The sequence below is a fragment of the Pseudophryne corroboree genome, chromosome 5 (assembly GCF_028390025.1).
Source record: "Pseudophryne corroboree isolate aPseCor3 chromosome 5, aPseCor3.hap2, whole genome shotgun sequence".
In the NCBI taxonomy this organism is placed as follows: domain Eukaryota; kingdom Metazoa; phylum Chordata; class Amphibia; order Anura; family Myobatrachidae; genus Pseudophryne; species Pseudophryne corroboree.
The window spans coordinates 509,664,856-509,686,425 of NC_086448.1; the positions used below are offsets into that span (position 1 = coordinate 509,664,856).

Here is a 21,570-nt window from a genome sequence, read left to right on the forward strand (position 1 = left end):
GCATGTGGGAATAATATGTTAGGAGATTATCTTAGACTCTACAACACCCCATACTTAATGATGTCTCAACTTTGGGAATTTCCTTCTCCCTTTTTAGCCTTCTTTAAGTTGCCTTTGTACATTTAGCAACTCTTTCCTGTGTTACAGGCAAAAAATACTCCCAACAACATATTCCATGGACATATCACCATCATCCACAAAGCATACATTTATTTAAAGCAACCCTCTACCATAGGTGTCAACTTTTTAAAATTGGTGGTAATGCACACTTTAGCCCTTCCCCCATATAACGAAAAAATGCCATGCTCATACATGACTGGTAACTGTGGCAGCCCATCTATTGGGGGTGATCAAGCACCCAAAGAATTGATGCCAATGTGACTGCTATCCTTTGGGTGCAGTTTCGTAAAATGTATACCTACTCTACACAGGCTTTTCTATGGTGTTTTTCCCATCATGTGACCAGACTAAATGGATAGTGTTTTTTTTTTGTTAGGGACTGACTGAGGGTTCCAGATGCCCTAGGCTAATACAGTTATAGTGCTGAGCACAGTGTGTATACATGCTAAGGAAATCTCCATTTATACTGCACATATACAGGTAGTGAGCCATCTAATGGTCTAATGATGATTGTGGAGTGTAAAGAAGTCTTTGCCTTCTGGAAATGCAAGGAAGACTACAGGTATTTGCATGGAGCTCTTCAGGCTACCCAAATTGGGCTATAGTACAATGCTTCAAGCAATAAGTTAAATGGTCACATAGGTGCAGCCATCTGGTAGCCCCTTTAAGAACTTCCCCTCAATACAACGTATGGAAGACTAAATGACTAACATGCATCTTTAATAAGCCATGCGGTGCAACCCCTGCCAACATGTAATGAACTAGGTATTAACTTCATTAACATTTTACATTGATAAAACAATATACTTAAGACTATTCAGAAATGTCAGTCAACGCTGTCTTTTTTTAAGTGTTATTCGCTTTGATGGGTGATTGTGATGTAACACCAAATTCCTAGAATTTACTTAGTATCTAGTCATGGTTGTCATATTTAGCAGCAACATATCACGTAAAGAGAAATGTGCTCACTGGTACTTAGTTGTCATTTGGTCTTATACAAGCCATAATAGAGGTTTATTCTTTTAAGGGTGCTGTTGCAGGAAATATGGGAGGTAATGTGGTAGTAGTGACAAGAAATGTAACCAGTTTGTAGGGAAGTGAAACATGCACATAATAATAATGTAGGTGCATAGGCATTTATCTCTAAACTAGCAATTTTACCCGTTCTTCGCACAGGACTTTCTAATTTTCACAGTTGTAAATATAAATGAGTGTTAAAAATTTGGTAAATCTATAGAGATGTAAATTTGAGATGTCTTAATGTAAGTAAATATTAATCCATGGTTCTTGGCGTTACCCGAGGAGCACCTGTAGCAGATACGGTAAAAAGTGACAGGACCATTTCTGTAGTTTATGAAATTCTACCCACTGGAGGTGCAATCCAAATTTTGATCCGATTGTCCATTTGGGCATTATCGTTCAAGCAACGCAAGCCATGCATCGGTAATGACATCATTATGTCAACCCCCTGTTTATCCCCTTAGGGGAGGGTTTATTAAAATTCTAATTAAGTAGTTTTACATCATACATCATGTTAAAAATACCAGACTCACTGATTCTCATAATTTTTTGGTCTGAATAGGCATATTGAGATTGTCAAACATGTTGGATTTTGATGATTCCCCCAACCTTGGTATCACCAGGAGTTAGTTGAGTCCAGGGCTGCCATCAGAAATTGTGGGGCCTGGGACTGACAAAATAGGTAGCTTCCCCGCACCTCATATAGATGCAACCTAATAAATTTACATCCACATAAATACATTGAAAAAGCCAGCTCCGTATCAAATACAATGAAAAAGCCACATCCGAATGATATACTCCAGCTCCCCTCATGTGTCACTATAGCCCCCTTATGTGACCCTCCCAGCTCCCGTCATGGGTCACTGTAGCCAGTCCCATTGTATCGCTGCAGCCAGCCACCCCCTAATGTATCCCTCTAGCCAGCCTCCCTCTCATGTGTCACTCCAGCCAGTCCCATGTGTCGCTCCAGCCAGCCCCCCTCTAGCGTGTCACTGTAACCAGTCCCATGTGTCACTCCAGCCAGCCCCCACTAATGTGTCCCTCCAACCAGCCCCCCATGAGTCACTTGAGCCAGCCCCCCTCTCATGTGTCACTCCAGCCAGCCCCCTCTCATGTGTCACTCCAGCCAGCCCCCCATTCATATGTCACTCCAGTTAGCCCTCCCTCATGTGCCCCTCCAGGCAGCCCCCCATCATGTGCCAATCCAGCTGCCTCCCCAGACTCAGACCAAAGAAACTCAACTTTTGCATCCGTTCCTTTTTTAAACAAGCCCCACCACTTGCTGAATGTCAGTGCTGTTTCCAGCACATGCCATACAACCCCCCAGGTATCTCAGTGCTGTTCCCGCACCAACCTAGCCCCCCCCCCTTCGACTCTCAGTGCTGTTCCCAGCATGCTCCAACCCCCTCCTCCCTACTGAATCTAAGTGCTGTTCCAGGACCCAACTCAATACTGTTCCCGACATGCGCCAATCTACCCCCCCACCACCACCACCACCACATCCATCTCTTACTCATGCAGCTCTGCTTTCACTGTCTGGCCTGGTGTGGGCCCCCTTCTATGTCAGGAGCCGGAATACCCGGCAGTCCCCCCCTGATGACAGCCCTGATTGAGTCCATATGTAAAGGAACTGTAATGTCTACATATAAAAGGAATATGTAGAAAGGGCTAGAATCTGAAAATATGAATAAGTTCAGCAAACCTCTTCTTTAGGGTTTTGTCAGGGTACTATAGTTTGAGTTGCCCACTAGGCCTGTCTAGAGGATTGTTAAATTATGAAAGTCGCTACTGTTTGAGAATAGAAAAACTGTGTAGTGGATACACATGAGAAAAAACTAGTTCATATTTATTTGATTCCCGGACTGCAGTTAACATTTTATACTTGTTTTGTAATACAGATATGTGTAAAAATGTTACCCTTTTTTGCATGATAGGAGACCTCTGTAATCCACAGCACTTCAGTTATGGAATAGAAACAATGGAAGCTTTTAAGAAAGGTTGTTTATGTGAGGACATTCTTAAGGAACAGAAAAAAGTTCAAGAAGCTGATCTAGTCATCTTTCAGGTAGAGTGATTTCACTATTAACATCTCAGAATTATTACTCTGATTATTATTTTGAATGATCACTTTGAGTATATTAATATAATTTTTATATCACTAATGAATCTCACTATGAGACATAAGTAGAGACATTCAATATCTCACTTTTAAACAAGGTGTTCAGAAACATATATACTAGAGATGTGCGGGTTGGCTCTCCAGAAATCTGAATTCACCCGAATATTGTTGATCTGAACCGAACCAAACCCGGGTCTGGATATCCCAAGGATATCCGAACCAAGTCCTGGTTTGAATCTTCCTGCGGTTCGGAATTTGGGTTTTGGATTTAAAAAAAATTATATGATTTTGCATCGATTTTTATCAATGATTAGGATTATTGATTTTTATTGATTTCAAACCGTACAGATATCTGAATCTAAACCAAAACATTTGAGGGTGATTTTACCAAAACCAAAACGCAATTATGAATTAAAACTAGAGATGAGCGGGTTCGGTTTTACTCTGATTTAATCGGATTTACCCGAATCTCCTTATTGGCTATTGGACGTCACGTGTTTTGGTTAACCAATAAGAAAAATCCAAAAAATAAGAAATAGCGATAATTCTGGCGTAAAGAACCGAGTAAATCCAGACCCGCTCATCTCTAATTAAAACCAAAACCCGTGCACATCTCTAATATATACTAGAAAGTACATCATAACTGTTGGCTTAATCACTTGGTGTACGGGAAAGGAAGAGTTCCTGTACAATGATATAAAAAAAACATCCAAATATCACATGTGCACCCCTGACAGACATTTTTTGTGTGATGACCTCAGAGATGTGCTCTAGATGTGCAGAAGACATTTGCATCACACAAGCTACATAGAGTCGGGCTGCACTGAATTATTTGGTATTTTCTTAAGACAGTGAGGAAATGCCAAATGGCTCAGTCTAGCTAGACTCCGTACAATTAGGGATACTGATTCAGAAGTGCTGACAGTTGCACGTGCTCCGCTATTTCACTATTTCGGGAGATTTGCAAAAATATGCTAATGCCTCGGCCACTGTCTTGTGTACAGAGACGCCCACAGACACACTAAAGTCATCAGATCTTCTCCCACATTTTCAAATGTGAAGGTGTCATCATTAACATGGGGAGAAAGGAGAGAAAAGTGCATCTGGCGTATTACCCTCTAAACTGTAAAATACCTTTAATGTAAAACACTTACAATAACAAAATAACATAAAAGCATATCAAGCACTATATTTGAAATAATAAATGAATAAAGTTTATTTTTTAACATTATCATGATCATCATCTGTGTGCCTCACATTACACACATTCTTTTTCTCTGTTAATGAGAAGAGTATTTAGCTCTTGATCACTACAAACTTATAGATTTTTATTAGTTTTTCTATATAATATGTTATAGCGAAGACAAAGTTTGTCATTATAAAACTAGGATTTTGATAACCTACCGGTAAATCCTTTTCTCCTAGTCCGTAGAGGATGCTGGGGACGACATCAAGACCATGGGGTATAGACGGGATCTGCAGGAGACATGGGCACTCTAAAGACTTTTCATTGGGTGTGAACTGGCCCCTCCCTCTATGCCCCTCCTCCAGACCTCAGTTGTAGGAACTGTGCCCAGGGAGACTGACATTTCGAGGAAAGGAATTACTTAACTAGTGGTGAGATATCTACCAACTCACACCCTCAACCATGCCGCACACATGGCATTCAACATAACACACGCCAACAGGCATGAACTAATTGCAGCAACGTGCTGAAACCAAGATAACACAACTTGTGTAACTGTAATAACTAAACTGCAGGTAAAGTACGCACTGGGACGGGCGCCCAGCATCCTCTACAGACTAGGAGAAAAGGATTTACCGGTAGGTTATCAAAATCCTATTTTCTCATACGTCCTAGAGGATGCTGGGGACGACATCAAGACCATGGGGTCTATACCAAAGCTCCAGTACGGGCGGGAGAGTGCGGATGACCCTGCAGCACTTATTGACCAAACTTTAGGTCCTCATCGGCCTAGGTGTCAAACTTGTAGAACTTAGATAATGTGTTTGACCCTGACCAAGTAGCTGCTCGGCAAACTTGTAATGCCGAGACCCCCCGGGCAGCCGCCCAGGATGAGCCCACCTTCCTAGTGGAGTGGGCCTTTACCGACGTCGGTAACGGCAATCCAGCCGTAGTATGAGCTTGCTGAATCGTATTTCTAATCCAACGTGCAATAGTCTGCTTGGAAGCAGGACAGCCAATCTTGTTGTGATCATACAGGACAAACAGAGCCTCTGTTTTCCGTATACGAGCTGTTCTAGCAACATAGATTTTCAAAGCTCTAACCACATCTAGAGACTTTGAATCAGTGAATGTGTCAGTAACTACTGGCACCACAATAGGCTTGTTTATGTGAAAAGCAGAAACCACCTTTGGAAGAAAATGTTGGCGAGTCCGCAACTCTGCCCTATCTTCATGGAAAATCAGGTAAGGGCTCTTGTGAGACAAGGCCACCAATTCAGACACCCACCTTGCAGATGCCAATGCCAAAAGCATCACCACTTTCCAAGTGAGAAACTTCAACTCTATCTTTTGTAGAGGCTCAAACCAATCCGATTGAAGGAACTGCAATACCACGTTAAGGTCCCATGGTGCCACTGGAGGCACGAATGGAGGCTGGATGTGCAGAACCTCTTTCACGAAGGTCTGAACCTCTGGAAGAGAGGCCAATTGTTTTTGGAAGAACACTGACAAGGCCGAAATTTGGACCTTGATTGATCCCAATCGTAGGCCCGTCTCCACACCATCCTGCAAAAAATGGAGAAAACGTCCTAAGTGAAACTCTTTCATAGGAGCTTTCTTGGATTCACACCAAGACACATATTTTCTCCAAATACGGTGGTAATGTTTTGACGTTACTCCCTTTCTGGCCTGAATAAGGGTGGGGATGACCTCCTTAGGAATATCCTTCCTGGCTAGGATACGGCGCTCAACAGCCATGCCGTCAAACGTAGCCGCGGTAAGTCTTGGTACACACACGGCCCCTGCTGCAGCAGGTCCTCCCGAGGAGGAAGAGGCCGAGGATCTCCTATGAGTAACTGCTGAAGATCTGGGTACCAAGCCCTTCTTGGCCAGTCTGGGGCAATGAAGATTGCTCGAACCATTGTCTTTCTTATGATCCTGAGTACTTTTGGGATCAGTGGAAGTGGAGGGAAAACATACACTGACGGAAACACCCACTGGGTCACCAGTGCATCCACTGCTACTGCTTGAGGGTCTCTTGACCTGGAACAGTATCTCTGAAGCTTCTTGTTGAGATGAGACGCCATCATGTCTATTTGAGGAACTCCCCAAAGACTTGTCACCTCTGCGAAGACTTCTTGGTGGAGGCCCCACTCTCCTGGATGGAGATCGTGTCAGCTGAGGAAGTCTGCTTCCCAGTTGTTTACTCCCGGAATGAATATTGCCGACAGAGCTTGTAAATGTTTTTCTGCCCAGCGGAGGATTTTTGTCGCCTCTGCCATTGCCGCTCTGCTTTTCGTTCCGCCCTGCCTGTTTATGTATGCGACTGCTGTTACATTGTCTGCCTGGATCTGCACGGGACGGTCTTGAAGAAGCTGTACCGCTTGTTGAAGGCCGTTGTAAATGGCTCTTAGCTCCAGCACGTTTATGTGAAGGCAGGCTTCCTGATGTGACCAACGTCCCTGAAAGTTTTCTCCCTGAGAGACTGCTCCCCAGCCTCGGAGACTTGCATCCGTGGTTACTAGGACCCAGTCCTGAATGCCGAACCTGCGCCCCTCTAGCAGGTGAGAGCTGTGCAACCACCACAGGAGCGAAATCCTGGTTTTTGACGACAGGATTATCTTTCTGTGCATGTGTAGGTGTGACCCCGACCATTTGTCCAACAGGTCCACTGAAATACTCTGGCATGGAACCTGCCAAACTGTATGGCCTCGTAGGCCGCCACCATCTTCCCCAACAACCGAATGCACTGATGGATCGACACACTTGATGGTTTCAATATCTGTTTTACCATTTTCTGGATTTCCAGAGCCTTTTCCAGTGGAAGAAATACTCTCTGAACTTCTGTGTCCAGAATCATCCCGAGGAAAGACAACCTTGTCGTCGGTTCCAACTGTGACTTTGGGTAATTTATGATCCACCCGTGTTGTTGGAGTATTGACAGGGAGAGGGATATGTTTTGTAATAACTGCTCCCTGGATCTCGCCTTTATCAGGAGGTTGTCCAGATAAGGGATTATATTGACTCCTTTCTGACGAAGGAGGACCATCATCTCCGCCATCACCTTGGTGAATACCCTCGGCACCGTGGAGAGACCGAAAGGTAACGTCTGGAATTGGTAATGGCAATCCTGAATCGCGATCTCAGATAAGCCTGGTGAGGAGGATTAATGGGAATATGCAGGTAAGCATCCTTTATGTCCACCGACTCCAAGTAGTCCCCCTCCTCCAGACTGGCAATCACCACCCGAAGTGATTTCATCTTGAACTTGAACCTTTTCAGGAAGATATTCAGATTTTTTAGATTTAGGATCGGTCTGACCGGGCCGTCCGGCTTCGGAACAACAAAAAGGCTTGAATAAAAACCCCGCCCTTGTTGTGACAACGGTACCAGGACTATGACCTGGTCTTGACATAATTTTTTGGATTGCCGCTGTTACTGCTTCTCTCTCTGGCGGAGAAGCTGGCAAGGTCGATTTGAAAAATCTGCATGGGGGAACATCTTGAAACTCTAGTTTGCATCCCTGGGATACTATTTGCAACACCCAGGGGTCCAGGCCAGACAGAATCGAATCCTGGCTGAAGAGTTTGAGACGTGCCCCCACCCGAGCGGCCTCTCGCAAGGGAGTTCCAGCGTCATGCTGGGGATTTGGCAGAATTAGGGGTAGACTTTTGCTCTTGGGAACCTGGCGCCGGTGTGGGCTTCTTTCCCCTTCCCCTTCCTGCAAAGAAGGGGGAACCTCTCGTCTTTTTGTATTTATTGGGCCAAAAGGACTGCATTTGCGGGTGATAGGTCTTTTTTGCCGGTGCAGGCGCAGAGGGCAAAAATGTTGACTTACCTGCGGTAGCCACCAAGACTAACGCATCCAGGCCATCGCCAAATAAGGCCTCATCTTTATATGGGAGAGCCTCCATGTTTCTTTTGGAATCTGCATCCGCGTTCCACTGGCGAATCCATAACGCCCGCCTAGCCGATACTGCCATGGTAGCGGCTTGTGAACTCAAGAGTCCAATATCCTTCATTGCTTCCAGCATGTAGGCGGCAGCGTCCTTGATATTCCCTAACTTAAGGAGTATCTCATCTTTATCAATCGTGTCAATTTCTGATGACACGCTTTCTGACCATTTTTCAATAGCGCGACTCACCCATGCGCAGGCAATAGTGGGTCTGAGCAGTGTACCATTGGTAACATAAATGGATTTCAATGTAATTTCCATTTTGCGGTCTGCCGGCTCTTTAAGAGAAGCCATGCCAGGAGTAGGGAGAATTACCTTCTTTGTCATCCTGGAAAGTGCACTGTCTAACACAGGGGGTGACTCCCATTTTTTCCTGTCTTCAACCGGGAAAGGATAAGCTATGTGAATCCTTTTGGGAATACGAATTTTTTTATCAGGATTCACCCACATCCCTTCAAACAGAGCATTTAGTTCGTGTGAAGGAGGGAACGTGACTTTGGATTTCTTTTCCTTACATAAATAAGCTTTCTCCTGAGGTACAGGAGTGCTTTCTGTAACCTCCAACACGTCCCTTATAGCCACAATCATATATTGTATACTTTTTGCCAATTTATGATCTATCTCTCTGGATTCACTATTGTCGACACAAGAATCAGAATCCGTGTCGGTATCAGTGTTTATAACATTTGCAAACGGTCTCTTATGTGACCCAGAGGGGCTGCCCGCATAAGGAATAACAGCATCCTGAAAAATCACATCTTCCACAGATTTTCTCCAGCATGCAGCCTTAGATTCAGACTTATCCAATCTACGGTTAATCAGATGCATGCTGTCACGTAGCTCTTTCACCCATGCAGGCTCTTGGTGTGCCGGTAGCGCCACCACATTACAACTCTGTGTCCCTAAAATGGCTTCCTCCGGGGAGGAACTCCCTGCCTCAGACATGCCTCACACGTGTACACCACACTCACAGACACACTGGGACTTATTTTGGGGACAGACCCACAGTAAAATCTGTCAGAGGGACACAGGATAGGAGCAGACAGTTCACAAACCCAGCGCCAGTATTGCCTGTGAACACAGTATGTCCACAGCCCAAAAGCGCTTTTAAATAGTAATATACACTATCAAATGCACCACAATCGCTTTGTGCCCCCCCCCCCCTCTTTATAGCACCCTGTACTTGTCAGAAGTGGAGGAGAGGACCAGCGTGTTCTCTGCAGCCTGAGGAAGAGTAGTGTGCTGGCTGCCTGAGGAAGAAGCTCCGCCCCCACAATGGTGCGTCATTACACTCATACAAACACTGTAATATTTATACTGGCGGGGGTAGGGCTGTGCCAGCGGCAACTTATGCCCCCTTTTAGCCAGTTTGAGCTATTTTCCTTGCTGCCTAGGGTGCCCCCCCGCGCCCTGCACCCTGTAGTGCCTATGTGTGTGGGCAGCAATGGCGCACTGCGCTCCCGCCAGCCGCGCCGCACCTCAGCCGTCACTTACTTGACTGAAGATCATTCTTCTCATAATCACCTGTCTTCTGATTTCTGGCACTGTGAGGAGGGTGACAGCATGCTGTGGGAGTGAGCATCTAGACACGGCTAGCGTTCAGTACCCTTCAGGAGCTAATGGTGTCCTGTCAGCCAGAAGCAGAGCCATGAAACGCTGAGGAAGTTGGTTCTGCTTCTGCCCCCTCAGTCCCACGAAGCAGGGAGTCTGATGCCAGCAGATCTCCCTGAAAATAAAAAACCTAACATAAGTCTTTTCAGAGAAACTCAGTAGAGCTCCTCAGAGTGCATCCAGTCTGCCTGGACACATTTCTAAAACTGAGGTCTGGAGGAGGGGCATAGAGGGAGGGGCCAGTTCACACCCAATGAAAAGTCTTTAGAGTGCCCATGCCTCCTGCGGATCCTGTCTATACCCCATGGTCTTGATGTCGTCCCCAGGATCCTCTAGGACGTATGAGAAAATATGTTTATCAGTATTGAACCCTGAATAATAGTATAACATTTAAAGAAATACACAACATAGTATATAAACATGAGCATAACATCAGAGCTCTACCAATCATAGTGCTTTGGCTACCCGTTAATGATAGATATATTGGGCCTGATGCAGAGGTGGACGCAATGCAGATGTTTGTGCAGCTGAGTAACTGCGCATGTGCAAAAAGTCCATAAATGCCTATGGTGCATGCATCCCCCGGACTGTACACATTTGCTTGCAGTAGAACTTGCGGGGAACAGCCATGGGTATACCTGGGAGGTGATTGGGAGGTGGCCTAAGGTGTTTGCAAAAAATGCCATCTCATGGGCGGTTTATGGAATGTCATGGGCATGTCAGTGAATGCAGATGTGTTCCCAGATGCAGCTCCGCAGCCACAGAGATTGTGTTTAGATGGATTTGAGAATAAACCTCTAAGCAGCCCATAGGGGAGGCCTGGCCAACCTGTGGCTCTCCAGCTGTTGTGAAACTACAAGTCCCAGGATGCTCTGCCACAGTTTTGCTACTAGGGAATGCTACAACTGTGTCAAGGCATGCTGGGATGTGTAGTTTCACAAAAGCTGGAGAGCCACAGGTTGGCCAGGCCTGCCATAGGGTGTTGCAAGTTTGATGGTGTAAATGATAGTGGAGTGTTTAGAACCAGTGACACATTTGCACTGGCTACGGAAATTAAAAATAGGCGTCTCAGCGCTTTTACTCTACATCGCATGCTGGTTTACAGAGGGAAGGCTGACATTAACATATTATTGCTGACTGTGCCTCTGCACCAGGCTCATTGTTTAGACCATACCATTGGTGTGCACTGAATAATAATATTTTTGTTTGCGCCTATTTATTGCTGAAAAATGATAAATGTGTATCTTGCTTGTGTTATTTGCTTTCAGTTTCCGTTATATTGGTTCAGTTTCCCTGCTATCATGAAGGGATGGATAGATCGGGTCTTTGTACAAGGGTTTGCCTTTGATTCATCAGGCTGTTACGATACTGGATTATTTAAGGTGTGTTGGACAACCAGAATATATCATATGGGAGAAAGACTTATTGGCTGATGCAGACTTCAACCTGTGAGGAGCACATCCTGCGTGACTTGTACTGTGCATGTGGCAAAAGATGGCACACGCAATTTAAGAGTGCAAAATTTAAGGTTTTTATGCCAAGTACTATAAAACATATGACATGTTTTAACCATATTGGTACATCACACATCATTCTCTGCCTAACCAAAGTTTAATTGATCTAAGACATATCTACCTGAGTTAAATTACCTAACCCCAGCTTATATAAGCAGAAGACAAAATCCCTAACAAGGTATGAGGCACTGCATGTACGGAACTCTTGGAGAGTAATCACAAGAATAACCATAACAGCAACACTGATAAACAAGAGCACCAATGCTAAATCATAGAATGCTGATGCAGTAGCAAACTCACCTAATAACAACAAGGAATGAGAACTAGGGGTCTGATTTAACAACGGTACTTACTACCAGTAGCATATTTTGTTTAGTATTACAGTAATACTAATGATTATGATATTGGTATGTAGCATTGCATACCGCTCTAGTGAGGTCCAGTAACATTCCCCTCCTCAGTGGATTCCTCCGCTCTGGTACTGGCAGCCTATCGCTACTAGTAACAGGCTGCTGTGTCATACGCATTCACAGCGGCCAGTCTGTGCATTAAACTTTCACCCGGCGGAGACCCGACAAAGCCTGGAAGGCTTCGCTGAAGCATAAAAGGCTGCTGTTGGGTCCCCATTGCCAGCAATGGGGATCATATTGCTATTACCATCTATAGATAGTGTAAGCAGTACAGTGGCAAACAGTGGTAAGTTAAGCGAGCGCAAAAGGTTGTATGTCTCATTGTTAGATGGGGTCCTAGGTAAGTTATACATACAGGAACTTTGCAATATCTAGGCAAATTCCATATAGAGCAATAAGTAAGACAAGTTAGTTAACAGAATGGAGAAGGACCTGGAATCTCTACAGGAAAGATGGCAGGAGCCAGACAGTGTACAGTAGTCAGCAAACACTGGCACAAGGAAGGTTGGTTCACACACACTAGGTCAGTAGACATTACTAGAGCAAAAGTGCCTATAGTAGAATGGTAGTGGATTCTCTTCCTCCACATATAACACATTAACCATTTGTAGTGGTGTACAGTATGTCCCAATGTGATGGGGACACTTGCCTGTTGTGACTGCTTATCAAATTACATTAATGAACTCAAATAACAAAAATTGTTGCTGAAAATCCTTTGGCATCTTTTGGTCACAGGTATTTGACAATGTTATTTGTGATACATAGTAAGCCCTCCCCAGCTGACTTAACAACTTCTCCAAATAAGTATACCTAACACAGTGGGGTTTATTTACTAAGATTCGTAATTTCCGAAAAAAGGTCAAAGTTCAATCACGAATGACATCGACAGTGTAAAACTGCAACTTTTTGAATGGATTACGACTAATTTACTAAGCTGTCGTATTCGTGTTTTTCTTTGCTTCCGATGTCGATGTCATTCGTGTTTTTTTACCTAATTTAACGGCAGTGATTAGCAAAACACTGCCGTTTTTTTTTACAATCAATCTCGGCCGGATTTGTGTGATCCGTGCTGGGGTTTTTTTTTTTTTTTTTTTAAAGTAAACAATGTAATTTTTAAAAAAAAAATGCGTGGGGTCCCCCCTCCTAAGCATAACCAGCCTCGGGCTCTTTGAGACGATCCTGGTTGCAGAAATATGTGCAAAAAAATGACAGGGGTTCCCCCATATTTAAGCAACCAGCATCGGGCTCTGCGCCTGGTCCTGGTCCCAAAAATACGGGGGACAAAAAGAGTAGGGGTCCCCCGTATTTTTAAAACCAGCACCGGGCTCCACTAGCTGGACAGATAATGCCACAGCCGGGGGTCACTTTTATATAGTGCCCTGCGGCCGTGGCATCAAAAATCCAACTAGTCACCCCTGGCCGGGGTACCCTGGGGGAGTGGGGACCCCCTCAATCAAGGGGTCCCCCCCCCCCCAGCCACCCAAGGGCCAGGGGTGAAGCCCGAGGCTGTCCCCCCCCATCCAATGGGCTGCGGATGGGAGGGCTGATAGCCTTTGTTGTAAAATAAAAGATATTGTTTTTAGTAGCAGTACTACAAGTCCCAGCAAGCCTCCCCCGCATGCTGGTACTTGGAGAACCACAAGTACCAGCATGCGGCGGAAAAACTGGCCCGCTGGTACCTGTAGTACTATTACTAAAAAAATACCCAAAAAAACACAAGACACACACACCGTGAAAGTATAATTTTATTAAATACATACACACACACATACATACTTACCTTATGTAACCCACGCAGGTCGGTCCTCTTCTCCAGTAGAATCCAAGGGGTACCTGTTGAAAAAATTATACTCACGAGATCCAGTGGTCCAGGCTCCTCGGCAAATCCAGGGTTAATCCACGTACTTGAATAAAATAAAAAAAACGCTGTCACGACCACGAACTGAAAGGTGACCCATGTTTGCACATGGGTCACCTTGCCCCGAATGCCAGAAACCCACTTTGCCTTCTGGCTAAGTGGGTTTCTTCAGCCAATCAGGGAGTGCCACGTTGTAGCACTCTCCTGATCAGCTGTGTGCTCCTGTCTTCACTGACAGGCAGCACACGGCAGTGTTACAATGTAGCGCCTATGCGCTACATTGTAACCAATGATGGGAACTTTCTGCCCTGCGGTTGACCTAAAGTGACGTCACCGCTGAGCAGAAAGTTCCCATCATTGGTTACAATGGAGCGCATAGGCGCTACATTGTAACACTGCCGCGTGCTGCCTGTCAGTGAGGACAGCAGCACACAGCTGATCAGGAGAGTGCTACAACGTGGCACTCCCTGATTGGCTGAAGAAACCCACTTAGCCAGAAGGCAAAGTGGCTTTCTGGCATTCGGGGCAAGGTGACCCATGTGCAAACATGGGTCACCTTTCAGTTCGTGGTCGTGACAGCGTTTTTTTATTTTATTCAAGTACGTGGATTAACCCTGGATTTGCCGAGGAGCCTGGACCACTGGATCTCGTGAGTATAATTTTTTCAACAGGTACCCCTTGGATTCTACTGGACAAGAGGACCGACCTGCGTGGGAACTTAAGGTAAGTATGTATGTGTGTATGTAATAAAATTATACTTTCACGGTGTGTGTGTCTTGTGTTTTTTTGGGTATTTTTTTAGTAATAGTACTACAGGTACCAGCGGGCCAGTTTTTCCGCCGCATGCTGGTACTTGTGGTTCTCCAAGTACCAGCATGCGGGGGAGGCTTGCTGGGACTTGTAGTACTGCTACTAAAAACAATATCTTTTATTTTTCAACAAAGGCTATCAGCCCTCCCATCCGCAGCCCATTGGATGGGGGGGGACAGCCTCGGGCTTCACCCCTGGCCCTTGGGTGGCTGGGGGGGGGGGACCCCTTGATTGAAGGGGTCCCCACTCCCCCAGGGTACCCCGGCCAGGGGTGACTAGTTGGATTTTTGATGCCACGGCCGCAGGGCGCAGTATAAAAGTGACCCCCGGCTGTGGCATTATCTGTCCAGCTAGTGGAGCCCGGTGCTGGTTTTAAAAATACGGGGGACCCCTACTCTTTTTGTCCCCCGTATTTTTGGGACCAGGACCAGGCGCAGAGCCCGATGCTGGTTGCTTAAATATGGGGGAACCCCTGTCATTTTTTTCCCCATATTTCTGCAACCAGGATCGGCTCAAAGAGCCCGAGGCTGGTTATGCTTAGGAGGGGGGACCCCACGCAATTTTTTTTAACAACAAAAAACACTTTCCCACCCCTTCCCATTGATATACATGCACGGATCTCATGGATCCCTGCATGCATCTCAAATCACGAATAAAAAAAGCAGGTCTGTTTTTTTTTAGGACTTTTTTGCGAATTGTAATTTTTCACGGCAGTGTTTTGTGTTTTTTTGCTTAGTAAATGACCGAGATTCGTATCTAAACAGGCGTAATTTGACCGATGGTGTATTCATTCGTAATTTTTTACCTGAACTAGCAAAAAATTACGAATGCCCTCATCACTGCCGTGTTTAGTAAATGACCGAGATTGACCGAGATGACACTTTGATGAAAAAACGGCATCTCGGTCAAAATCGGGAGCTTAGTAAATATACCCCAGAGTATTATATGATATTATACTTCACTGTACATTCAACAAAGTATTAACTTTACACAAGAAAACATGAGAATATCTATCTACTGGAGAGGATTAGAAAATATTGGCCAATAGCATGTCTTTCAAACACCCCAGTAAAAGGACTTACAACTCTCTGTAGAAAAAAGATGAATAGTGCAAACATTAGATGAAATTTCAATATATGTTGCTTCACAACTAATAAAAGTAAGTTGAAAAACGGGGAAGGAAGCACAGAAACAAGACACAGGAGGGAAGGATAGGGAGGGGAGATCACACGGCATCAAATATTAGTCCTCTCCTAGAAGGACAATAAGAAAAAAGTGAAAGTCCAATTCAATGCATTGAAGGTATATAGAGACGATGGAAGGACATAAAAGATCACAGTCTATCATATATCCGATGATAATCGCTTAAGGAGATACCAGTCTGAATTTTTTTCATATAAATTAAGTATGTGGTTCTGCGTAGATACCTCTCGGAACTAGCTTTTAAACCTGTCATGCTCCTTTTAAATTTCCAGTAAAGGGTTGTTTGAATGGTTTGGGAGGTCCAAGAATTACTGTACATGATGTGTGACAACTTGAGTTTTTGATTGTCTTCCAAATTCTCCACTTTCTATATCTGCAATTTCTGTAGCTGCCCTTTTCAACCTACAAGGTCGTCAGTTATAAGGTTAATAAAGTTCAAAATCTGGATCTCAATGAGTGCAGCACACTGCTCATAATACTGTGTACTCATGTTCCCATGGCATTGGATGACCATGCAGTATAGAAATGCTATCTGTAGGTTTGGGACCAGAACAAGTTAATTTTGCCCTATGCCCATCTCTATTCCCTTTTGTAAGATGTTCATACTTTGTTTAGTCTAACTTCGTCTAGCGACCGGTGAGTCTGTGCCATACTTAATTATCTCTGCACTTTGTACTATAGATTTACTACATAATCCAGAATCAGAGTATTACTATAGGTAAATTTCTAAACAGTCAGTAAACTCCTGCAGCACCAAAAGCATGTGTTTGAGGGTTCCATTGTACCACTCAAATAGGCCATTGGTATGGGAAACAGTGGGACAGATTTAAATAGTTCTACTTCTATACAAAGCAGTTCTCCAAGGCACTGCATCAGCTCCCCTTCAAAGTGGAAGGTTTGGTAGTGAGAATCTCACTATGAAACCTGACTAAAATTGTCTATCAAGCCTGGGAAACACATACCATGTCTGGGATGAAAAATGCTACTGCTTCTGGATAGTTGCTGGCCAAATGTACCAATGTCAATTGGTTTATGTTTGTTATCTTGCCTTGTTGGGCTTCTTTAGAGGTCAACAATATTCTTGGTCACCCACTGAAATGGTTCCCAATTATTGGTAAGGTTTTGTAAAGGAACTCCATCCTCCGTTCCCTTTTAATGACACAACTCACATGGTCCTTTAAACTTCCTCTCAAACTGAGTTTTACACAGTCAGAAATTAAGATGGACATTAATTCATGACTCATTACTGTCCATAAGTCAGATCAGGGGGATGTGGTATGCTAGCATTCAGAATAAGCTAACAATTACAAATTGCACTATCAACTATGTAGGTGCAATCCATGGATCTTGTGAGGATTTGGCCTGTGACACCTAATACATTAATTCCACCTCATTCACAATATGTCCTCTAATGTCCCTGATAGTGGTTGCTTAGTAACCCTATGGAATTTGGATACACTGGAGTAGGACCACATTTTGTTCTAAGTTGGGTTAGGGTTCAGTGTATCCAGTATTCTGAGAGTGCACTGTGGAGATCAAGGTGTTTGCCTTTGGAGACCAGAACATATATACAGTAGCCAGTCACTGCCCTCTTAGCTGGCTTGTGGGTCACTTAAAAAATGCTTATCAACCCTTCTCAAAATCAAATCAGTATCTATAATGAAATCTGCTCTACATTGGCGCATTCCTGTAGGTGCGTCTTTTCTCTCCCTTGTAGTAAGCTGATTAATAGTAATACCACTTGTGTTTGAGGCTTTTGTCTTCCTCGTGTGGATGTATCTACACAACATGATGTCCTTACTTCACTCCAATCTTCGACTTGGTAGCTTATTGTGGACGGCATATAAACCTATTAATTACAGACAGGGAGGAAATAACATAACTTGACCTTGACTAAGAAATGGTGCCCTCATCGAGAAAGTATAGCAAGACTAGCCAAAGCTATAGTAACTCAAAATAAGTGTGTGATTATTTAACCAATTTTAATGTTTGACAGTTTTTTCTTTCATTTAAATTTTTATCAACTTTTATTTTTTTATAAAGTTGTTCCCTAGGTCAGAACAGTGTTAGAGAGTGGATCACTCCGTGGTCTGTCCCCGTTCCAGCGCTAGAGGCAGCTTACCTCCTCTAGCGTTTACCCTCTAGTGACAGCTCAATGTGAGAGGAGGCGCCCGAGGTACATTGTCCAGTGGGACCGCGCGCTTCCTCCGTGGTTCTTCCTGGGAGAGACAAACTGCACGGACGTGCAGCTTCTGCTCTCCTGTGTGTGTGACCTTGTCTGCCTGCAGCCTCACCCTGTGTATGTAAGACCGCTGTACTGCATTACCAGATTACTGTGAGTTCCTGCTGCTGCAGAACTTCTTCTGTATACAGCGCACTGTTACCTGAATAAAACTCCATTCTGGTTAAGTGCCATTGTGTGAACTAAGATCCATATCTGACATCGCAACACTCTGCCAACAAATAGTACCTATGACTACTTACCATGGAATGTTCAGCGCACACCCAGCTTATTGTATACAGATACAAAATTGTGCCACCATACAGCACTGTGCTCTATTCCAATAAATAATCACAATGAATATGATAAAATCCCACAAAAATGTATTAAAATGATATTGTAAAAGATATGTAGGTAGTTCATGTATTTACATTTACATACAACACAAATACAAACATATAACACACACAGACACTTCCAGTTTGGGGAAGATTTTTATGTCCAAATTAAGGGAACAGTGATGGGCAGCAAATTCGTGCCTTCTTATGCCAACCTATTCCTGGCTGAATGGGAGAATAAGAGGATATGGAGTAACGCACCCCTGATGAACAATCTGAAGCTTTGGGCAAGATTCATAGACAACATTATCATAATATGGAAAGGAAAGAGAGAAGACCTTGAAGCATTCCTGAACCAGCGGAATACGAATACAGTTAATTTGGAATTCACGTATTCCATCAGTGAGGAATCCATTAACTTTCTAGACCTAATCATATTTTCAAATAACAATAAACTGGAAACTAAAAACTATATTAAACCCACAGACTGCAACAGTTACCTCAATGCAACAAGTAATCACCATCAAAAATGGATTAAGAATATCCCAGGAGGACAGTTTAGAAGAATAAGAAGAAATTGTTCATGAGAAGTTGACTTCAAAATACAAGCGAACAATATGATGGAGAACTTTGTACAGAAGAAATATAATCAAATACATCTCAAGAATGAAAGAGAAAGAATAGGAAAACTGGACAGAAAGGATTTATTGAAATACAAGATCAGGGATACAGAAGAACGGAAGGATATCCTGTTCATATTGGATTATTCAACACAGAGTAAATAACTTGAAAAAAGCCTAAAGCAACATTGGCACATTCTACAAACAGATGAAGATTTAAATGAACTACTAACAGAACATCCTCGAATAGTGTATAGAAGAGTTCCTACTATCAAGACCTCTCTGATAAAAAGTCACTACTCTTTGAATACAGTAGAAAGACAAAGAAAAGAGATTAACAGCTTCTCCCGTTGTGGCATCTGTACAGCGTGTAAAATGACCAGACAAAATTCTACTAGTATTATAAAGGAAGTCAACTCCTTTGCTAATAAAAGAACTATGACTATCAAAGGAAGACTGAGTTGTCACACTACGGAAGTGATATATATGCTATAGTGCCCATGTGACCTACAATATGTAGGCAAACCTAAGACAAAACTTCATGTACGGGTACAAGAACATTTATGTAATATAAAAAATGGTGAGGATAACCATAGTATACCCATCCACTTCAAAGAAAAACACAATTTGAATCCTAGTCTCCTACAATTTGTTGGATTAAAACAGATTACAAAACCATGGAGAAGAGGGAATATTGAAAACCTCCTGTCTAGAGAAGAAACAAAGATGATCTATGAACTAGGCACATTAGCCCCTAGAGGCCTCAACATTGATATAAAAATAACATCCTTATTAAATAAATAATCAACTAAATAATCTGCACTTATTAAGTATATAGCCGTATACAGCTCATATTTATATGTGCACACCATACATGCGTTGCTGCAAAAGCCACTATAAGAGATCACAATTAACTCTATAATTAATATCCCAATAAAAATTCAATATATAAGACTCAGAATTACCATAATCCAGATTATATTTGTTTTAGATGGTGTATATGTTCCTAAATAAGAATTTCCTAGAGAGGGGACACGAGGTCCAAAAGACACTGCATAGGTAGATAAGAGTCAATCAAAGGGTATCAATGGGAAAACCAACCATTTAGAAAAAGAATTAGAATCAGGGCAAAAAAGAGGCCCTTATGAGAATCAATGAGGGTTGGAGGTGCGCCACTAAGCTAAATTACAGTATTTTTTAGAGATTATTAGTGTAGGCCACTAGTGGGCCTACCACTAAAGGAGGCTTAGTGTGTGGCGCACTCTTTTTGAAATGATTGTTCTATATTAAAACTATTTTAAACTTTTATTTCCATATTTAAAAATAGGCACCATGAACAGGCAAGGTATCTAAACTGATAGCCTGAAAGTGCAGAGAAGAATTTGTAAAATATAAGTGTAAAAATGTTGCTGAATATATTTTGCCTATGGAGTTAGGCCATCAAAGTGATGCCAATTTTCAATAAATTTATTGCCTAGGCAAAAAAAAGGGGGGGGGGGGTTGTGCAATTTAGCAAGCTATATGAAATATTATTGGAATTAATCAGTGCTTTATTAGCTACTGTTGAGCTCTCATGAGAGACTGTGCTGTAAAAGTGATCCCTGTAATATCACTAACTTAAGCACCCTCCAATAGAGGGAAAAATATCCCCACACAGATAACCCGTAATTAATTCCCAGGGATAGTACTACTATAGCTTGCTAAATTGCACAAACCCCCCCTTTTTTATTCAATAGAATGGAGATTCAGTTACAGAAATTGCATAGCAATGGCACATCACATATACCAAACAAATCACATCATCACCCATGAGATAAGTTTACAGCAGTGGAGTAACAGGCTGTGTCTATGATGAAATGAGCAAAGACATACATTTGTTCGAAACATTTGGACTTGCAAGATCCGTAACTAGTATATAAATCCCCATTAAGCTTTTTGATTTTTACCCTTAAACTAACCCACACAAAAAAGAACCAAAAAAGGGTACAAGAGAAAAGGAAAAAAAAAAAAACATAGAAAGAAACATAGTAAGGAGAAATCATCTAATTCAGGACCTCTTCAGTCGAGCATGTATTTAGGCGAACACGCAGAGCTCAGCAGCCAAACATCTGAGCATACATCATTAAACATTAATTCAGTGACACAATAGCACTACAGTGCCCACTATGATTGAGGGACCAGGTGGGAGTGGGGAGATTCCAGCCATGGAGACCAGACTCTTTCAAATTTGGCTGATGCGTTTTGTTTCATATATATATATCTTTCCTTGGATATTGTATCGTTAACTAGGGTCTTGAGCGCAGAAACTAAAGGGCCACTAGGGGCCATCCAGAGCCTTGCAATGCAAACCTTAGCCAAGGCACATACATTGCGAGCATATAGACCCACCGTATCAGACACAGAAGTAGAGCATCCCATCCCCAAAATACAAAATTGTGGGGTAAGCAAGCCGCCAGTCACTCCTGTGCTCTCCAGAATCGACCTGCCCCCAACCAGAACACCCGCAGCCTCGGGCAGTCCCACACTAGATGCCAAAATGTTCCCACATCCATCCCGCACTTAGGACAGAGGCTAGACCCGCCAG

The 21,570-nt window shown here is 43.3% G+C and overlaps 1 protein-coding gene across 1 annotated transcript in view; it reads left to right on the top strand.

Annotated features, from left to right (window-relative positions):
* Nucleotides 1-21,570, top strand: part of NQO2 (N-ribosyldihydronicotinamide:quinone dehydrogenase 2) — a 116,876-nt gene that overhangs the window by 10,896 nt on the left and 84,410 nt on the right. Inside the window, exons 2-3 of the mRNA XM_063925207.1 lie at nt 3,075-3,205; nt 11,281-11,394. Coding sequence (XP_063781277.1) covers nt 3,075-3,205; nt 11,281-11,394 — 245 coding nt within the window. The remainder of the gene's footprint in view (nt 1-3,074; nt 3,206-11,280; nt 11,395-21,570) is intronic.